This window comes from Syngnathus floridae, chromosome 9, assembly GCF_059516105.1.
Source record: "Syngnathus floridae isolate MCC-2025c chromosome 9, RoL_Sflo_1.0, whole genome shotgun sequence".
In the NCBI taxonomy this organism is placed as follows: domain Eukaryota; kingdom Metazoa; phylum Chordata; class Actinopteri; order Syngnathiformes; family Syngnathidae; genus Syngnathus; species Syngnathus floridae.
In genome coordinates this window covers 9,683,431-9,702,457 of record NC_142421.1, presented here as the reverse complement: position 1 = coordinate 9,702,457, position 19,027 = coordinate 9,683,431, and the positions used below count along the sequence as shown (strand labels likewise).

Sequence of the window (19,027 nt, the reverse complement as noted above, 5' to 3'; positions counted from 1 at the left end):
CCTTAAATGTTTTCTTCATTTTCTTTATTTTATCAAAACTTGCAAACAAAAAAAAGATCATTGTGAGCAAATGCTTTTATATGAATATGTACAAATAGGGAGACAATCATAAATACTCTTGAAACAACAGATGTTTAAAAGTGACCGCAATGTTAAGGAAATAATGCAGCATGCCAAAGACGAATAGTCTGCAAAAGGAACTGACACAATGTCCCCACTAACAAATCTCTCCTGTTAGGAAGAAAACACACCTCCACAGAAAGCGCAAGGAAGCCTCAAGAGATGTATGCCTTTCTGCAAGAACCACATCACAATAAAATCTTGTGGATTTACATTTTGGTACCACCTTCAAATAATCCACCGATTATGAACAGTTGCCATTATAATGCTACACAGACTTTACAGGCGCGTCTTAATATACATAAAAATATCATGGAATGTTCATTTCAGTCATTTCAAAAGGCGAAACGCATTCTTGTACTACTCATAGGGAAACATTTCAATATAATTACAGTTTACAAAAATTAACCATCTAAAGCAGGGATTGGGAACCTATGGCTCGCGAGCCAGATATGGCTCTTTTGGTGACTGTGTATGGCTCGCGGAAAAATCTGACATTTGTTTACACAATTGAAATCATACATAATTTTGTGATATTATCAAAGTAAAAAATAGACCCACTGAAATCAAAATATTAAATTAGCTTTCAAAATATAAAATATGATCACGTTTGCAATCCATCCCACTTGTTTTCTATCGCTGAAATCCACGGTTGCGTCCTATCAGCCAATCCCAGCTGCCCTTCGGGTGACGCCAGGTCGACAAAAAAACGTGATTTTTATTGGACAATACGGTCCAATAAACGGGGTCGTGAGAGGTTAAATTCCATCCGCTTAATTTAAAATTTCAGCTAGCTAGCTAGCTGGTGTGTGTCAAGCAAGCAAGAAAGATGGCGAAGAGAAAAAAAGATGACGATTACCGAACATTTCTGAGTGAGTGGACCGTAGAATTCGCATTTGTAGAGAGAGGATGCTCTGCTATGTGCCTTATATGTGTATTGACCAGACAAGGTGACTTTAATTCAGCTAGTTTTGCTGGCGCATTAGCAATTGTGAGTAACGGAAAGCCATTCCTGGATGGCGAGCATTTCAAAACATTTATGCTTGATGTGGCTAATGAACTTTTTGACGACTTCACGGATAAAGAAAAGATACTCAAACGGATAAAAGACATGCCTCTGTCAGCAAGAACCGTTCACGATCGTGCCATTATGACTGATGAGAGCCTCAACGCCTGCATGAAGCTCAACCTCACCGCATGTCAACCGGGCTACAAAGCCATCAGCAAAACGATGCAGCCCCAGAAGTCTCATTAATGGTGAGTTTTTTTTTCAAGGCTTCAATAATAAAACGTTATTAAAAAGAATACATTAGTACACGCAAAAAATCGTTGGTCTCAATTTAAATACATGCATTGTATTTAGCCTATCGTTTTGGTTTTTTTAAATGATATGGCTCTCACAGTAAATTATTTTTAAAAAATGGGCATTTATGGCTCTGTCCGCCAAAAAGGTTCCCGACCCTTGATCTAAAGGAATGACAGTATTATGGTTTTAAATTACATAGGAATTCGCCCTCCTGATTGATGTAGTCCTTTTATTTTTCTGTTTAAGTCTGAGTTTTACTATGAAATGCACTTGTATGGAGTATTTGAGTTAGATATGGATCATTCATTGGTGATTCATATTGGTGGGAAAAAATGGTTTCTATTACATTGATTAATACTGTAATGTACATCCCACGAGATAGTGCTGTTTTCCTTTCATTGTAATATTTACTCTAAAATACTGGATATTGTTTGATAAGGGGTAGAAACCCTTGGATTGAGTGGTACTGTTCATAAAAGGTGATTAGAGAGTGGTACATCAGAAAAGGATTAGGCATGTAGGACAGTGCTGCTTTCTTCAATGCAGCCAAAAGACAAGTAGCACATACATATACTATGTCTCTATTATTAGCACCACTGGTAGGGGAACAAATACTGATTCTCAAAAATTTGTTCTGTTGTAGAATGCTCCCCTCTGTTCAAATACGTCAATGAATGCGGCACATGTGGCTAGCAGAAAAAGTAAGTTAAAATTCAGTGTTCTGATAGAACAGCCCACCATGTTTCGCCCTCAGTTTCTGGGCTGGGAGTTGAACTCTTGGCAGATGTTTTGGACGATCTTGGACACAAATTTGTACAAGTTGTCAAACTCATCCACAAAGAAAGAGTGCTCTTTGTCTGGGTCCGTAGCGATGTACTCCAATTCGTCCTGGGCGGCCCAAGCGATGCCGATAGAGTAGGCGATCACACCTGGAATGCAGGTAAGGAGGGGAAGAGTTACACACCGGCCTCAAATAATGAAAACACACAATGGAAAAATTCTGTACAGATGTAACACTCGTTAACGGCACACTTTAATCCAAAAGGGTTCTTTAATTCTACATTTTGGAGTCTCCCAATCTGTCTCTGTTGGTGTGGTCACAATATGGTTGTTGATATTGTTTCAGTTGTTGTGGTTATTGCCAGGGATGCTGGTGAACGACCGTTTGCATACCAATCGGTCGTTCACCAGCCAGTCAGAACTCTTTCTATGGATTGACTGCAACCAGAGTATAACCACCACCAGGGAAGAATAGGGAAACTCCATGTCCACATTTTTAAACTGTCTTTTGGCTTGAAGGTAAAACAAGAAGATTCCAGATGCCACAGTTGAACCATCAGAGACTTAAAGCGGGTCTTCACCTTGGCTATGCACTGCCAGCGCAGGTGCTCTGACATCATCATATGAGCGTCCATCTGTGATAACGATCAATATTTTGCGTTTGTTGGGCTTGGACTTGCTGAAGAGTTGCTCGGCGGCGTAAGTGATGGCAGCTCCCGTGCTGGTGCCGCCGCTCCAGTAGTCGATGCGTTTGATGGCGTTGAGCAACTCGGCCTTGGTGTTGTGCTGGCCAAAGGCGAACTCCAGCCGCTGCTCATAGGTGTACTGCACGGCGCCCACTCGCGTGTCCGTGTCGGAGATCTCAAACTCTCGCGTGATGTTGGCCACAAACTGCAGCACGGTGCGGAAGTTGCCCGTGCCCACGCTGCTGGAGCCATCGATGACGAAAGCGATGTCGTTGGCGTTGAGGCAGGTTTTGCTGCAAAATAGTCGGTCTGTGTCGCACACTCGCTTCACCAGAGGCTGCACGGTTTTCCTCAGAGCGAACCAGCTGGACACGGGCAAGGAGTAGAAGCCGTTTGTGCGACACACGGCCTGCGGGACCGCAAGACAAAACACTTTCATGAAATGGTACTTATGAATTTCAGATTTTTGACTGTCAGTTCCCAATCCTTTTACTCACAAATTTACCTAGTCTAATCTGTTCTGCCACAATCAGTAAATATTCATTCACTATAAGTCGCTCGCATAGTTTGATAACTAAGGTTTTTCCAACTCACTAATGTGACACAAGTGTTTAGGAATCACTGCCCTCTGGTCCTACCTTGTCTACAAAATTGGGCTCCACAAGGTTTTGCTTCTCGTTGTCATCGGCACCCTCGATGGTGACAAAAAAGATGTTGATGCCGGACTCTCTGGCCAGCCGGGACGCCTCCTCCACCTTGTCTGTGGGCCAGCCGTCCACCAGCACCACGGCAACGTTTGGAGCGCCTCCTCGGTTCCCGTTGGCGTCACTGAAGTAGAGCTTGTTGATGTAGGACAGGGCCTTACCTGTTTAGACACCAGGGGGCAGCAATGTGAAGAAGAATACATCCGTCTGTTTTTAGGGTCATGGTTGACCTGGAGCCTATCCCAACAAGCTTTTTGAGGTATAAGTATATATATTTCAGTTTTATACAAATTATAACGTATTGGTGCTTTTACAATTGTGTGACAGATATGCCACTACTTCCAAAATGCTGCACGTGATACAAGCAGATAAAGGTGTCGTTTCAAAAACACTGGGGGGGGGGAAACCTCCAGATTTATGCTGAGGAATAAAAATAACTTATCAAATACTTGAGGCTTTGAGAATCTGGATGTTCTAAATATACAGTGAGGACAAACTCTGACTTTATCAAATACTTGCGGTTTTGAAGTTGTGCCTGTGTTTCCTGACCATGCCTGCTTCCACTGCATTTCACACAATAAAACTATAATCAGCACTTGTCGCCTATTTCTTATCCTAGTCCACACGAGTATGTCTACGTATAAACGATATAGCACCAGCTTTAGCCTGTCATTAACCAGGCTGCATACTGCTCTAAAAATGGTGAAACAGCAGACGCTTTGTTAGTGACTTTTATAACTTGTCACACGTTTGCATGATTTGAGAGCGAGCAAACAATGCTATTTGTATTCGTGTGCAATGTTTAAAGCGAGGCCCAAAGCCACATGTGGTAGGAGACGCAACTCTTAAGTCAGTGAAAGCCCCCACAAGTCCACCCTCACACTCCTCAAACCAATTTCTTTCTGGTCATAGCCAAAGAAAAACACTGTTTACAGATGCAAGACTGTATTTAACTAACAGTGTACGGCAGCAAATTTAGATCTAATTCTATCCTTGCATGAGAAAATTGCATCCGGCTCATGAGCCAAACAATAACATCATCCTTTTCCCTTTCACACTTTGTGTTGTGCAGGCATGACACTCACCCACATTGGAGAGGCCTCCCTTTTGGACAATCTTGCCGACGCTCGTCTTCACGTCTCTGGAGTTGGAGTGACTCTTTAGGCTGATCTCTGTGACCGCGTCGTCTCTGCGCACCAAGCAATAGACACAGAAGTTTTTTTTTCCCATCTGAAAATGTTTCGATTTCTATGGCAAAAGAGGAGAGAACTAACCCGTATTGAACGACGCCCATCATGGGTCCAGCCACACCAATGTTGATGACCTGAGCCACCTCGGCCAGGAAATCCTTTTGGATCTTAAAACGCCGCTTCCCAATGCTCCAGCTCCCGTCCATCAAGAATACCAGATCCACCTTGCAGTCTAAGGACACATCACAAAAATCATCAGTTTAATCAACATGGTAAGCTTGAAGTGCTTCAAAACACAATCTCAAATGGCAAACGTGGTGTGAAATAGTTCCCACCCATACCCATACCTGGGTCTCCCTGTGACACAGATTCAGGTGCTCTGGGTGCAGGTGCCTGCTCTCTCATGCTGAAGCCTGCAAAGAAAAGTAAGACTTCATCAAATCTCAACCACCAATGCATGGTAGGTTTTGTTTTGGTCCATGCTTCTAAAATGGTAGTCAAATCGGATTTGGTTATTTCATCTGATGAATGGAAAAACATATTGTTATGTTAAATATTGTTAATTATAGCTTATATAGAGTAGTACAGCCACATTATTAAATGGTAAACTGGGGTAAATGTGTTCAAAAAATAGTTCAGTGATTGGACATTGTCATTTCCTAGGAATGTTGTATAACTGAGCGTTTGAACATGTGAACAATATCAAGGATACATGAACATAAATTGTTGCTTATTACAATTTAGTTTCCAACCTTGTTAAATTCTTTATACACAATACCCCATGTTGAGCGCATGTAAAAAAAACATTTGAATTTTTTTGCCAACAATTCAGAAATCAACTAATTTTCAACTTTGGAAAAAGTCTAAATTACAGATGCACTGGACCTTCCTTCCCAAACCATTGAAATATGTTGATCAGAAAGAAAAAAAAAAACAGTCAAGAATCCAAAAGTTAATTTTATCATGGAATTTTCCCAAATAACAGCAGCTGTCTGCCTTCTAATGTGTGTATGTGTATTGCGTAAACCCAATCAGGGGTCACTTTGATCATAAGCCATCATGCTGTTTGACATTATCTCAACATCCCTTCAATTAGAGGTCTCCCACAAAGCCACATGCTTTTGCCTTGGAAAACCTCAGCTTGGTTTGTACTTACGCTCTACCCAGGCGACTTAATGGTGCCAAGACAACTCCATTGAGAGGCAGAAATAAGTATCGATAAGGATCTCACCTGATTGATATAGGTTTGCGTCAGGCCTCCATTCATCCACTGTTTCCACTGCACAGATGATATCACGCAAGCAAATCACTACTAGCAATACTCACGAAAGGCTTGGCATGATAATATGTCACATGTCAACTGAGATGATCTTTATGGTTGTCATGTGTTTTTTTTTTTTCCAAGCTAATGCCGGACTGGATACAAGCAGGTGTTTTGCAGCCATGTTGACCGCAGCTCACCTCTCGTAGCAGTTGTATCCAGCGGCGCTTGGCGGTTGCCATCCAAGTCAGTGGCTCGGGACACTAAAAGGAACACATGTTCAGTCATCGCACATCTGTGACACGCATCTCATGCCAAACACAAACATCACGGCTGGTCGGCCCACTCCCGCTGGTTTCGGTTCCCATCTGGTAGGATGCGTGGTAGAAATTTAGTGGCGCATGCCGGGAAGGAATTTCCTTTCTTTTAAGATTGCTTTTGCGGGCGTCTTCAAACAGCTACAACCTGTAATCGGGAACCGAAGGCTGTTTGCTCAACTGTTTGGGCCTTGCCAATGAGCCAAAACTGAGCCTATAAACAAATGGAATGAGTTTGCCTTTAAACGTACTTGAGGGAGTACTTCTGGAAGACTTCTATACTCCACACACAATACTCAAGTCTGAAAAAGCCTTACTCGTTGAAAGAACAAGGTCACTTTTGACCTTACAAATAAGACACGATTTTATTGCAAACAGATGACACCAATTGTTCACCCGTCGTCCGTCCATCCATCCATCCATTTTCTGAACCAATCGCAGGGCACACAGAGACAAACAACCCTCCACACTCTCACTCAAACCTACGGGCAATTTGGAGTGCTCAATCAGCCTACCATGCATGTTTTTGGGAAGTGGGAGGTTACCGGAGTGCCTGGAGAAAACACACACAGGCACGGGGAGAACATGCAAACTCCACACAGAACCCGCACCCTCCAAACTGTGAGGCGGACGTGCTAACCAGTGCGCTACCGTGCCACCAAACCAATTGTTAAATAAATAGATACTGAAAGGAAAACACAACATAAGTGCAAGTAGAGTCTAACTAAGAGGCAAAAAATGTTAATATGTTGTCGGTTATTAGTGTGGTAAATCCAATTGTTAAATAACTAAATACGTACATAAATAAATACTGAAAGTAAAACACAAGTGCCAGTAGAATCTAACAAAGAGGCAAAAATATGAACTCACACGTTATGTTGTCAAAGTTATTAGTTACCACTCCAAAAGATGTTTCACAGGTAGCTCTGCATTAGTCATACCACATATGGCTTTATACAAGAATCTTTCATGAACTTAAATGAAATCCAATCTAAGACTGATCCCCCCCCCCCCCCCCCCAAGAATTGTTAGTTGGCTTTGAACAGAAGAGAAAAACACTTACGGTATGATCCAATGTTATAATACCAGCGCTCAAAGTCTGAGATATCGGGCCTGTGATCCTGAACTAGAGGAGGATGGTTTAAAACCTGTTAGTGTTCCCACAATAAACTTCAGAAGGAAAGCACTTATTTCCATGGCTGCGATTGATTATGTCATGCTCCATAGCCAATCCCACACCAGTGAAAACATCATACCTCACATGCTCAATTTGCCGCCTGCTTCTGCACGTCACATTACAGCTCTTTACTTTGAGCAACTACGGCACCCATTCAACACATTCATGCTCTGCACATGTCCAACTGTATCAGTCACATGATCATGCATCATGCTATGTGCACATGCAGCATGCAATGATACAAACAAGTTGCTGTCCAAGACTTACCTGTCATCTCCGGTGTGTCCGTTTCACTCCACGTGTATCCTGAGTCTGGCGCTGCATAAACAACATCTAAATATACAGCAGAGGGTTGCAGTTAAGGTGCTTGTCCCCTTACAAATGATTACCGCGACTTCTATAGTTAACCACAGTTCAAGTTTATTCTATCGAATCATTATCATCAGAGCACTGATGTTCTGGTCTATGTTGGAGTACCTGATGATCGTCTGGCACCAGGGAACCACTCAGGACGTGGGAAGGACGGAGGGGCCCAGTCCCTCCTTGGAAAAACTGTGCAGGGGAAGATAAGAGAGCATACTTGTGACCTCCACTAAAGCTTCCGCGTCATTAGTGGAGCGTACACAAGATGTTCAGCCTTGAGTCAAACATGAAACATACCGTAGTAACTCAGACAGCTGAGCCTCTACGATTGTTTGCATTACGTTAGATGGAGGAAGGTACAAAGAATGCGCAAAACCAACATGCATCTACGTATACTTACCAAGTTGTGTGTCTCCAGTAATCAGTTCCATCCTACTCACAATGAATACTTCATTGTGTAATTAGTCTGGATCTACTTGTTTCTGTTTGGTTCTTGTTAATCTGCTGTAATTGCTAGCTGGTTTCCTACACGTCCCAAAATGTTTTTATAGTTAACAAAAACGAATGGATCAAAATGTTTTTCCATTATGAAAATGCTTTTTGTTAAAAAAAAAAAAAAAAAAAAAAAACAGTTTCCTGAGAATTGTAGTTTACTATAGTACACAATACAACGTGACCATTTTGCTCTGAACAAACATTCTATTAGCGGAGAAAAAAAATATACAATCAATTCTAAATTGATTCTAAATTCTAAAACTAAGCTTTTTTGTAAAACTTAAAACTAGTAAAATAAAATTCTAACAAAATGATGTTAACTCTTGTATAGCTACAGTAACTGTTCAAACATACAGAGCAGAGCATCACATGAGTCTCAAGGGACTTAAGCCACTTCAGTGCACACTCCGTGCAACAAATGGCTAGCTTACACAAGCGCACAGCCTGGGCTCAGGGTTCCCATCCTGTGGCAGCGAGCAGGCCAGCTCTGTGTTGACTCCCTGCTCACTGGAGCATGGGAGTATTATTTTAAAGTTGGGACAGTGTAGACCAAAAAAAACAAAAAACACCAGCGGTCACAAGGTCAGAGTGCCACATTTTGTGTGTGATGGTTTTGGAGTGTGTGTTTCTTTTGTTTTTTTAAATCACCTTAAATTAAAAAAGTCAGGTAATCATTAAAGCTTTAAAAATGTGTATGTATTATGCCAGCAAAACTTGATATTGCTGCTTTGCATTAACTTCTGTTTACAAATTTTGTTATGTACTTTATTTTATATACTGATGAAGATTGTTATGAACAGTAACATTTTCGAATAGGGGAAAAAAAGAAAGTCATAAATCATCACGATTTGAGCACTTCATCCCCTCGCATGGCTGATCTCCACCTCTGACCTTCCAACTCTGCCCTTCAGAATTTCCCTGACGGGTGTCCAAAAAATTCCCCTTTATTATACACAATTTGCCTCTTTGCACTCTTACCCAGCCTTTAACCATCATTACCGCTGCTAATAAACTTCACAAGCAGATAAACATTATTTAATTATCATGGAGATAGATTGGACTGGATGGATTGTATTGTATTGGATGCTGTTCAATTCCACATAAGTCAAAACAGAGGCACTTCCACGTCAAGACAAAAAGCCTTCTGGTTTGAATGCAGCAAGGAAGTAAAACCGCAGTGTATGCAAAACCGGATCTCTCTCTCTGCAAGCATTTACAAGGAATGGGAAGAGGCTAGGCCTGATGGACTCTCTTGGAAGGTACAATTACTTTACTGAGAGAGAGCCTTTCTCATCACGGTCTTATCTTCTACAGTGCAGATATGGCACGAGATGAATGCTTTTTATCTCCACGTCAGTCATCTCAGAGGCACTTAAAGCTCATTTTTCATGTCTCCCCTCTTATACTGAGCCACAGCAAGTCTCAGATAGCTAAATGCAGTTATCTAGATTCAAATTCTTCTAGAGTACAACTACAAAAATATCAGCAATAAAAAGCAGTAATTTTATCACTTTGAATGTTACTGTCAATCTGTAAGTGTAAACTGGAACTTATCCCAAAACAAATTTAAAAAAGTACAGGGAGATTAAAAAAAAAAACCACACAGCCTCCTTGGCCACCTATTAGTGCGTCTGCTGATACTATTGAGTCACTTACCAGGATTGGATTGGCTCATGATTGGAGTCCGTTCCTTTGGGGTCGGCTGACCTCTGTTAAAAGCTGCTTGGAGCAATAAGAAACAGAAAAAAAATATAAAGTAGAAGACATAGAGAGCAGGAAGATGACAAATCATTGGGAAAGAGGAAGCACAGGCTACATCCATCATTTCAGCTAATCTGTTTTACCTTGTCCTTGAAGCAAAAATAATATTGTCTCTTTTTTAAAAAAAGAAATCTTGGGAGGTGAAAAGCTGAATTTGAGGATGCGGCCGATAACAAAAGAGTGGCTACTGGGAAAGGAATGTGAGCTTGATTGGGTGGATTAGCGGCAGTCTTAGGGTGAGGATAGCGGAGCATTATGGGTGTGGACATCACGGGCACTCATACAGCATCTCCAACATTCTTGTTCAAGCACCACTGACCTTCACCTACATTCCACGTTGGTTCCACCAGGTCTACCTGTACATGTGTGTGTGGGTGCGTGTGTATAGAATGAGACTGACCCGGCCCAACTGGAGACGCCGACTGTCTCCTCATAGGCGAACCTGCCTCTGGTCTGCGCAGACCTGTGAGCAGACAAAAACAGAATGAGATCATATGAAATAACACATGAGGTCTTTGGGTTTAATCAACATTTTTTTTTTTAAATGAATATTTTTATATTCCTTTGTAATGCATGATACTTACTAGTTAAGCTTGAAGCAAGCTGAAAACAGTCACTGAGTGGTATTGAAAAAGAACACAACAAAAACATTGTGGCCAAAAAGCAGCAACAAAAGTTCATGCAAGTTTATGCATATAAGTTAGTAAGAAGGGAAAGCAAACAAAAGTATCATCAGGGATATTCAAAAGTTGTCTTTACAGTACCTGCGTTGGGACGCTGTGGGTATCTATTTGGATAGGCGCTCCCACGGAATACTTTAAAGAAACATCATGATATCGTCAAAGATTTGCCACATGTGGCATGAAGGATTTTCTAAGAGCTGCAGAGTCAGTCGACTACCTTGGCTGGGACTCTTGCCTTGAGCGCTCTGTGATTGCCCTACATCAGTGTTGGAATAACATAAATACATTTAGGCAACAATCAACGGAACTGCATGAGCATCCACCACCCACCAGGTTATGATCATCTCAAATATACAAATTATGTCAGCACATTACATTTGAGTTCTAGATTATGTGAGCCTTTTTCACATAAAACAACTTCCGACTCAAAAGCTATTTAACTTGACTTATAACTCATTAAGTCACTTGCCTATTTAGCTCCTAAAGATGTGAAATGTTTCACTCCATACATTAAAATAGAAGCAATATAAATTTGAGTCAGTTGTCCGCCGACTTTGTGAAAAAAGCTTTTGCTGAATGGCGCCTCTAAGAAGCAAATACTTAATGCTTGCCATAGATTATTTTGCTGTGCGGAAATGAGCTCTGTAAATCATGTCATGCCACCATTTGCTTCACTCATTTGAACTAGACGCTGCTACATGGGCAAGATATGGGTGATCGCTGCCTAAGTAAAAGAAAGACAAATTGAGCAAGGAGAGAAAACATCATTAGTTGAAAAGAGGTTTTCCGGCGTGTGAGCCACACATTACTTTAACACACAGCACCTTTGAGCACTCACTGTGGCTGCTTTTGTTCTCAAAGTGTTTGATAATGTTTACATGTATTTGAGGTGGTGAGAGTTGCAATCGAATGAGCTTTAGGTCAGAGTCAAAATAGCAGCACAAGTGCAAGGCAGTGCGGCAGCCATTTGTCATGACAACACTTGCTGCCATCACATGAATAAAGAAAGGCCTGTTTTGGCAAAAAAATAAAAAGAGCTAGTAATGACACACTGCTGTTCAGATGTTAGTTAGGCAGCACGATGGATCGTCTGTGTGGACTGTGGAATCCTTCACGTGACATGCATTGATCCATCAGAAAACATGTTTGATTTGGGTCACCTGCATCTCTGACTTTATGAACGGCAGTGCGGCTTTTGAGAGTGGTAGGGGGCGGTGGGGGAGGAGGCGTGGTGGTGGGAGTGGGAGCCTGGGTCGTGGGGACAACTGTGGTAGGTTCAGGTGTTGTGGTGGTGGTGGTGGGTGCAGGTGTTGTTGTTGTCGGAAGCGCAGTGGGTGCTTTGTCCTTTTGACCTAAGAGGAGATGACAAATGAAGGCTGTCGTCTACAAGATGGATGAGCACAAAGAATGTCTACCGTGGCCCTGGACTTTGATTTATAACATTTTGACTGAAGTTTCCAGAAACGTCATTTAGAACAAACTCATCCTTCCTCTTACTTGTCTTCACATAAGTTGGTCTTGAAGGAACAAAGTTGAGGGTAGCTGGGTAGATCACACCTTTCTTGGGCTTCCCCTCTAAAGAAAGCAGCAAGGTATGTCAATCTAGTTATGTTGTGTTAACGAAAATAAATTGCTGCTACGCATACCTGTGACAACAAAGGATTCTCTCCATTTCGGAAGTGACAGAGAACGCACGCCATTGGAGTTGCTGCCTTTATAGATGTTCTGGCCTGCCATTTTCCTCACAATCACCTTTCCTCCCGAATTGGTGATAATGCCACTGTTGGCAGATATGCATTTTCCCTTTCAGCTTCCTCTGTAAGCCTTTCACCTCTTAATAATCATCATCAGTGCGGCTTCTATGTACCTGTGGATGGCGGCGTTGCAGATGCTGGAGATGGAAGCGAACACACCTGTTCCGTACACCTGTTGCTTGGTCTCCCGACAGTGCGAGGGGCATTTGACTATAAATTCCGGGAGACTAATCTTTCCGGCTCTGACGTCGCACTCAATGGCCGGAACCACTATGAACAGAGGAGACGCGTGCTTACTGTATATGGTAGTTACCTGTTGTTTTGACAACATTGCAATTGCTAAAACGATGAGCCGATTATTTGTTAAGCAGATACGCATATTAAGCGGCTTGTAATCAGCAATTCTTACAATCAATTCATTGTCACAGCAAACAATTTAATTGGGGATTTGTTGCTAGGATTTAGTCTGCATTATAAATTACTCCATTGGATGACATGACTTTTATCTTGGAAAAATACATGTGGTGCCCATTTCAGGAAAATGCAGCATTATCCGTTGAGTAAGCGTATACTGTATTTAGAGTTCACCTGCTATAACAAATCAACGCAATAGTTTCATGGCAACAAAGCACTTTGGATAACCTCATAGTTAATAAATCTAATACGGTGTCAGCGTTGACATTATGAAATTATTTATGCGGTAAGCAGGTTGTCAGGCAGGTGGTGAAGAGGAGTGAGAAGGCGACGTTATAACTGACATAAAATAACGTGTTGCGTGCCAATGATCGCTACCTTGCTTTGGTTTCTTACTCTTTGACCCATTCGGCTTGGCCCGACAAGTGCAGGACAGAAGGAGTGCTGTGTGTAAAATAAAGGAAGATAAAATTGATCATTCATTGAGCATCCAAACCCTCAGCCAGAGGAACTTAAAATGATGTGTGTCCCTCAACACAACAAAGAAATACAAAAGGATCATTAATCATAAAAACACTCGCATATGTGTGTTTCGGGGCTCAAAAACTTGAACACAACATTGCTTCAGTTCAAAGGCAAAAGAAAAAAAAAAGTATTATGAAGCCTGTGAGACCTTGTAACATTAACTCAACTTTAAGTGTAATGACATTATTTGTGTGTGTTTTGGCATCAGTTACAGTGTTAACAATTTTCCCCTTTTGTGGAATCTTGCCATACGTCTTTTACATTAAGTGAAAGAAAACCCATTTAACTCACCAAGGCAGACGACAGTTACTGATGTTCTGATCATGGTTGAGTATGTGGTGGTTCCGTGGACCAGATGTCCTTGTGTAAACTCTTTGAAAAGTGAGCAAAAACAGAACTTAACAGTTGACAAAAAACATTTGAGTATACTTCTCCCACTGTGCAAGTCCTGGACTAAAAGCTGCATACCTCCTCAACCACACGAGACGATCAAATATAACTCGGCTTGTGCTTGGATGTATTGACTAACAAAAAAAGAGGCTCCACACCTCACAGCTGGCTATTGTAACAAACTTGTTTGTCGCAAAAGAATATAAATGACATCATGCAGAGTCAATTAGAGAGTAGTGCAAGCAAAATTAGATTGAACAGATCAGATGGCCGTGATGACCACATGAAGCTGAATGCCAGTTATTTTTGTCTGGCGTGAACACGAGCAAAAATGGAATCCACACTGCAGGTCAGCTGAAGTATTGATTCAAGCCTTGATAAGCAGCCACAAAAGCCTTTGAGCTACTTTCACCTGCTTTTCACCGACAGACTGTTGGATGAACTCGCTGTTGGCGTTTCCTGTTAACACTGGAATGCCATACCACCCACCAAGGTGATTTCTCGTCACACACAGGTCAATGTGAAAGAGGACCAATGTGACCATCTCGGGGTCAAGGTCACACTGAGGTTCACTTAGTATATTAATATTTTGATGGACTTATTTAACCATGTGAAAGGAACAAACTATTATATGACACAAGATAGCTTGCTCTACGCGACTGCAGCCAACAATCACATTGATAAAGACCGCCAATCAAAACATATTTGTCAGAAAGAATACACAATAAGATATCATTGTTTTTATAGGTTTTATGTTTTTGATATTTATTAATATGTTTTTGTTTCAAAAATGTTTTTTTTTATTCACTAAACAATATCTAACATACAACAGTAATGGGTCAATAAAGAGTAACTGGACAGAAAAAAAGGTTGTCATACACTTACAAGCAAAATAAAAATGTATCGCACTATTTGATTGATTGATGGATCAATTCTAAAAGTAATCAATAGTGACAGGCCTATTCTGTTCTCCGCTGTCTTTGCATGTTCGATTTGGAAACCCAATACACAGTAACTAAATACTACAAATCCCTTCCACCCCTTTTAATCGACATAGTTTTTACCGAGAACATTGTTCCGATTTAACTTCTTAAACAGCAGCGGTAAAACATGCCCGATGTTGCTAAACATTTTGATCTCACATTCATGAGCACTGACTTCATTTTTCCACTGCACTGGAAGTCTGATGACTTCTTCTGCATCGTCAGGGACGACCATTTCCCTCATGTATGAGTTGACTTTAGCAAGCTGGGGCAGATACTCTGCTACTAAAAGGCAGGCCTGCATTGGGAGTGGAGGACAATTCCTCACACTTTGCTCAGTTAAGTCAACTCCTGCAAGGAGGGTACTTGTCAAAGTTTTCTCATTCAATTTCCCACGGTGGAGCTCTCTTCATTGTTTGCATATCATTGACCAAATAGAAATAAATAAAAAGTTGTCTACAGCTCATATTGCTTCTCTCCAATCAAGGAAAAAAAATTCAAACTGCAGCTGCTGTTACCTATCCATGGTAGAATTTTGATAGGCTTTGTTCACTAGTAGTGATCCTTCCACAGATGCTCCAAAAAAGGAACGGAAATGTCAGAGGAATTTTCCTCATCCAATTCAGAAGGTGAAAGGTTCTGCACAACAGTTCTCACTTATTCTGTAGTAAACCTGTCAGCTCAGACAGACCACATAACTGAAGGAATTATAGCACATTCATCAGGGTAACCCCCTCGCCACAAAGTGGATTAAGAGCGCAAAACAGAATTGAACTCTTTTCCCAAACTTTCATGCATACTGCACGAGGAGTAAAAATTTGCTGCAGGGGTATTTCCATTTGATGCACAATCAGCAGGAATCGGCTTGTGCTTGATAAGGGACACCTGGAAATCAGGTGGAAAGACGCTGCAAACAGGATGAAGGGCAGCTGCAGGAGCCTTTTTTCAAAGTGCAATCCAGTCAAAAGTTCACCGGTTGGCATACAGTACACCTGCATTGTACACACTTGAGGTGTTGAAAGGGCCTTTTATACATTGCCGCTCCTTAAACAAATACTCACAGTCAAAAGGAACAAGGTGGAAAAAGTGCATTTTGTCCTAAGTTGACCCACTTTGCCAGTATAAATAAAAGTGACTTCAGTGCCATGGTAACTTAACATTGCACACAACTGCATATTCATCCTATCGTTAGAGATGACAGAGATACACACGTACACCAGGGATGTGCTGGTTTTGCTAAATCCCAGCATTCACTGGTGTCACAGTTGTATTGTAAGCATGTTTCATGTGCCAAGTGCTGTATCAACAAATCAAGTGAAAGCATCATGGGGGTGCTCCTCTAAAAGCTTTGACCAAACATACTTTTATTGGGTCAGCGATTCTTGTCATTGGGTAAAATCTTATCATACTGTGTGGTGCGCGTGTGTGTGCAGAGACTTTCAGCTTTCATTTAAGGGCTTTCACATAAATAATAATGTAATTGAAAATGTTATAATTATAGCCATTTTACCCTCTTAGTACTTTTGCAGGGCTTAATTACGCACACTGACATACAGTTGTAAATGTAACTATGACACTTACTACTGGATGTTATGACAGTAAATGATTTATTTGAGGGAGGTTTGGAAAGGAAAAAAATGAGAAAATATAGGACAGCCTAATCTTCAAAGTTATCTTTAAAGCCTCGAGCGACCATGAGCCCTGTTTGGTGATCAAACCCAGTACAGCTTGGAATACTTTAATACCTGGCACTGCTTTCTGTGCAAGCCACAGCCTGCTCCAGTCTGCTTCTAGACATTTTGTTTACACACCAACATTTCCCTGATCTAACTTAGTAGACATGTAAAATACAGTACAGTGCAAGAAATGTGTGCAATGCATGAACATTAAAAAAAAAAAAAAGCCTTCTCAAAGTTCAGTCTTTCAATATAGAGGTTGGAGGGTAAAAAATAATCACCACTCATGAAAAGTTCTTCTCTTTGAATGGCTGCCTTGGACAACTTAATTCATTCTATTTAAAATCATTCAAAAAAGTGGGAGGATCTTTGCTATTAATAAATAACAATAATAAATGATAATAATAATAATAATAATAATAATAAATAAAGAGTGTTGCAGTCTGTAAATGAATATTGACGTTAAAATAAAAATGAAAACCGTTTTTGTAACTCTAACAGGTTAAAAACAAAACCCCCCAAAAACAAGACAAAAAAAAAAAAAAAAAGACCGGAACACCATTCCACAATCAGCCTGAACTCGCGTCAATTACGCACAGAAAGAAAAAAGTATAGCTTTCATTCAGTCAAATTTGCCATCATCCATCAAGTTATTAAAAATAACTTACTCAATGAGTTCAAGTAATCTCGCAGCAACTCACGTTGCGAAAGTAAATCCTTGCGCACTAGTTTGACGCCTCCATTCAAGTGAGTGAAGCCTCCACCTGGACTTTTTTTAGTCGTGCATGATCGGAGCTGCTGATTAAAAGTGGAGAAGTGGATGGAGCCAGAGTTTCCTCACTTGCCCGTCCCACTTGAGACACGCGAGTTCCTCGCTCACGCACAGAGAGGATGCGTTGAGCCTGCAGCCATGCAGCATGTCAGCATATTGCAAAGATCATCTTTACTTGTAAGTCTTTGTTTACTTGTGTTTTTCTGTTGCGCAGGAGAGAAACCATATTTGAATGTGTCCAGCGTTCACTCTCGCCACAGTCAACGCCTCCTCTTCCACACGCGCACTCACAGACACACAACAATCAACACTTGCTTGACAGATGCACTCTTCAATTCATATCCACGATTACTTACACGGCTGATGTGGTCACGTCACACCTACATACACAGTGTTGGAGATGTACGATATCAATCGCAATAGCATGTTGATTAATTTTGTAATATACATAATACTGGCAGCACAGTAATCCCTCGTTTATCGTGGTTAATTGGTTCCAAAAACCACCCGCGATAAGTGAAATCCGCGAAGTACGGTCACCAACAAGAAGTACTGGGCAGGATAACGAGTTAGCGGAAATATGCTAATTCGCGATCGTGCTAACACGCGAAAACGGACTTCTAAAGGAATATAAACGAACATTTGGAGCAATACTACAATGTCCTAAAGGTTAGACACATGTTTCCTCAATTATAAAGTTCTTTTAAATGTTTTTTTTTAATTTGGGGAAAAGAAATCTGAGATTTAGTGAAACCGCGATAAACGAAACGCGAAGTAGCGAGGGATCACTGTTTATGTTTTACTACAGAAGTTAACACACCTGAGTCACAGCTCGAAGGCTGAAGGTTTGAGTTTGAACTTTGACCTTCCTTGCATTGTTCGTTTGCTGCATAGCACCTCAAAATTCAAGTATTTGCAATGATAACTTATAATTTCATACATAAGTGTAAGCATTTAATTTCCTACATGATTCCCATTATAACAAAGTCAGGGTTTACTAAAAATGATCATGAAAAAAAAATACAATAGATTTAATTTCCTCCCTTTGTAATAGGGCCATTATGGGCCATTTATCGAGAATAACCATAACAAGGTCAGAGGTCACAAATATTAGGTGAGGAGATCTCGCTCACAATTGCAGTTCAGGTGTCTTGCAAAGGTGTTTGGTGTGCTTTCAACTCCTTCCAAAGCTGAACAGCAAACTCATCCAGCCATTCTTTATGGAGCTTAGTTTATGCGAGAAAAAACCCTTTTTCATAAACTTTTCCCCCAAAACAGAATGACAGTCCTCATGGTGCAGTTTGCCTTTTCCAAACTGCTCATGTAGGAAACTCCTTTGTCACTTTAAGTCGTAAAGTTGAATGTTTAAATTTGTTGTTCTTTGGTGAAAATCCAGTTGTGATTAGCCGCTATTCAGCGATTGACACTGTTCTAGATTGTGAGTACAAGACTTGACCACTATCAAACAAAGAACGCCTGACTGTTAATAAAAGCTTCTTTTTAGTGGCGCAGACACCATACCCACACGGTCTGGAGAATGCGGGATGTAGGAAGTACGTGAGCATGAGGAGCCAGAGGCAGCCTGTGCGTGAGTGCCATCACATACTTTGGGATGAGCTGGAGACAGTTTCCAGATGTTTTGGTGCCAATGAGCAACTTTCAAGCAGCAT

At 41.1% G+C, this 19,027-nt stretch overlaps 1 protein-coding gene and 1 long non-coding RNA gene across 7 annotated transcripts in view; one reads left to right on the top strand and one right to left on the bottom strand.

Moving 5' to 3' along the window:
- Positions 1–2: 2 nt before the first annotated feature.
- Positions 3–17,551, bottom strand: vit (vitrin). 4 transcript variants are annotated; one of them, XM_088385588.1, is made up of 22 exons: positions 17,254–17,551; positions 13,828–13,908; positions 13,390–13,455; positions 12,711–12,867; positions 12,490–12,623; positions 12,341–12,418; positions 12,004–12,195; positions 11,061–11,099; positions 10,925–10,975; positions 10,561–10,623; positions 10,056–10,118; positions 8,019–8,093; positions 7,809–7,874; positions 7,428–7,490; positions 6,248–6,310; positions 6,018–6,065; positions 5,134–5,199; positions 4,871–5,018; positions 4,682–4,785; positions 3,531–3,757; positions 2,788–3,301; positions 3–2,355 (listed from the first exon to the last, which is right to left on the bottom strand). In XM_088385588.1, exons 2-22 carry the CDS (start codon positions 13,859–13,861, stop codon positions 2,177–2,179), a joined length of 2,430 nt encoding a protein of 809 aa, XP_088241714.1. In that variant the 5' UTR covers positions 13,862–13,908; positions 17,254–17,551; the 3' UTR covers positions 3–2,176. The 4 variants fall into 4 exon arrangements, with proteins under 4 accessions (XP_088241714.1, XP_088241715.1, XP_088241716.1 ...); XM_088385589.1 differs by lacking the exon at positions 7,428–7,490 and having other exon boundaries at positions 17,254–17,548; XM_088385590.1 differs by lacking the exons at positions 8,019–8,093; positions 10,056–10,118 and having other exon boundaries at positions 17,254–17,550.
- Positions 805–19,027, top strand: part of LOC148393390 (uncharacterized) — a 31,071-nt gene continuing 12,848 nt past the window's right edge. The window contains exons 1-4 of one of the 3 annotated variants that reach the window (XR_015860546.1): positions 805–1,377; positions 2,070–2,127; positions 4,669–5,058; positions 5,155–5,246. This is a non-coding gene — a long non-coding RNA (uncharacterized LOC148393390). Of the gene's footprint in view, positions 1,378–2,069; positions 2,128–4,668; positions 5,059–5,154; positions 5,247–6,191; positions 8,497–19,027 lie in introns of those variants that run through there. The other 2 variants (XR_015860547.1, XR_015860548.1) reach the window with 2 other exon arrangements.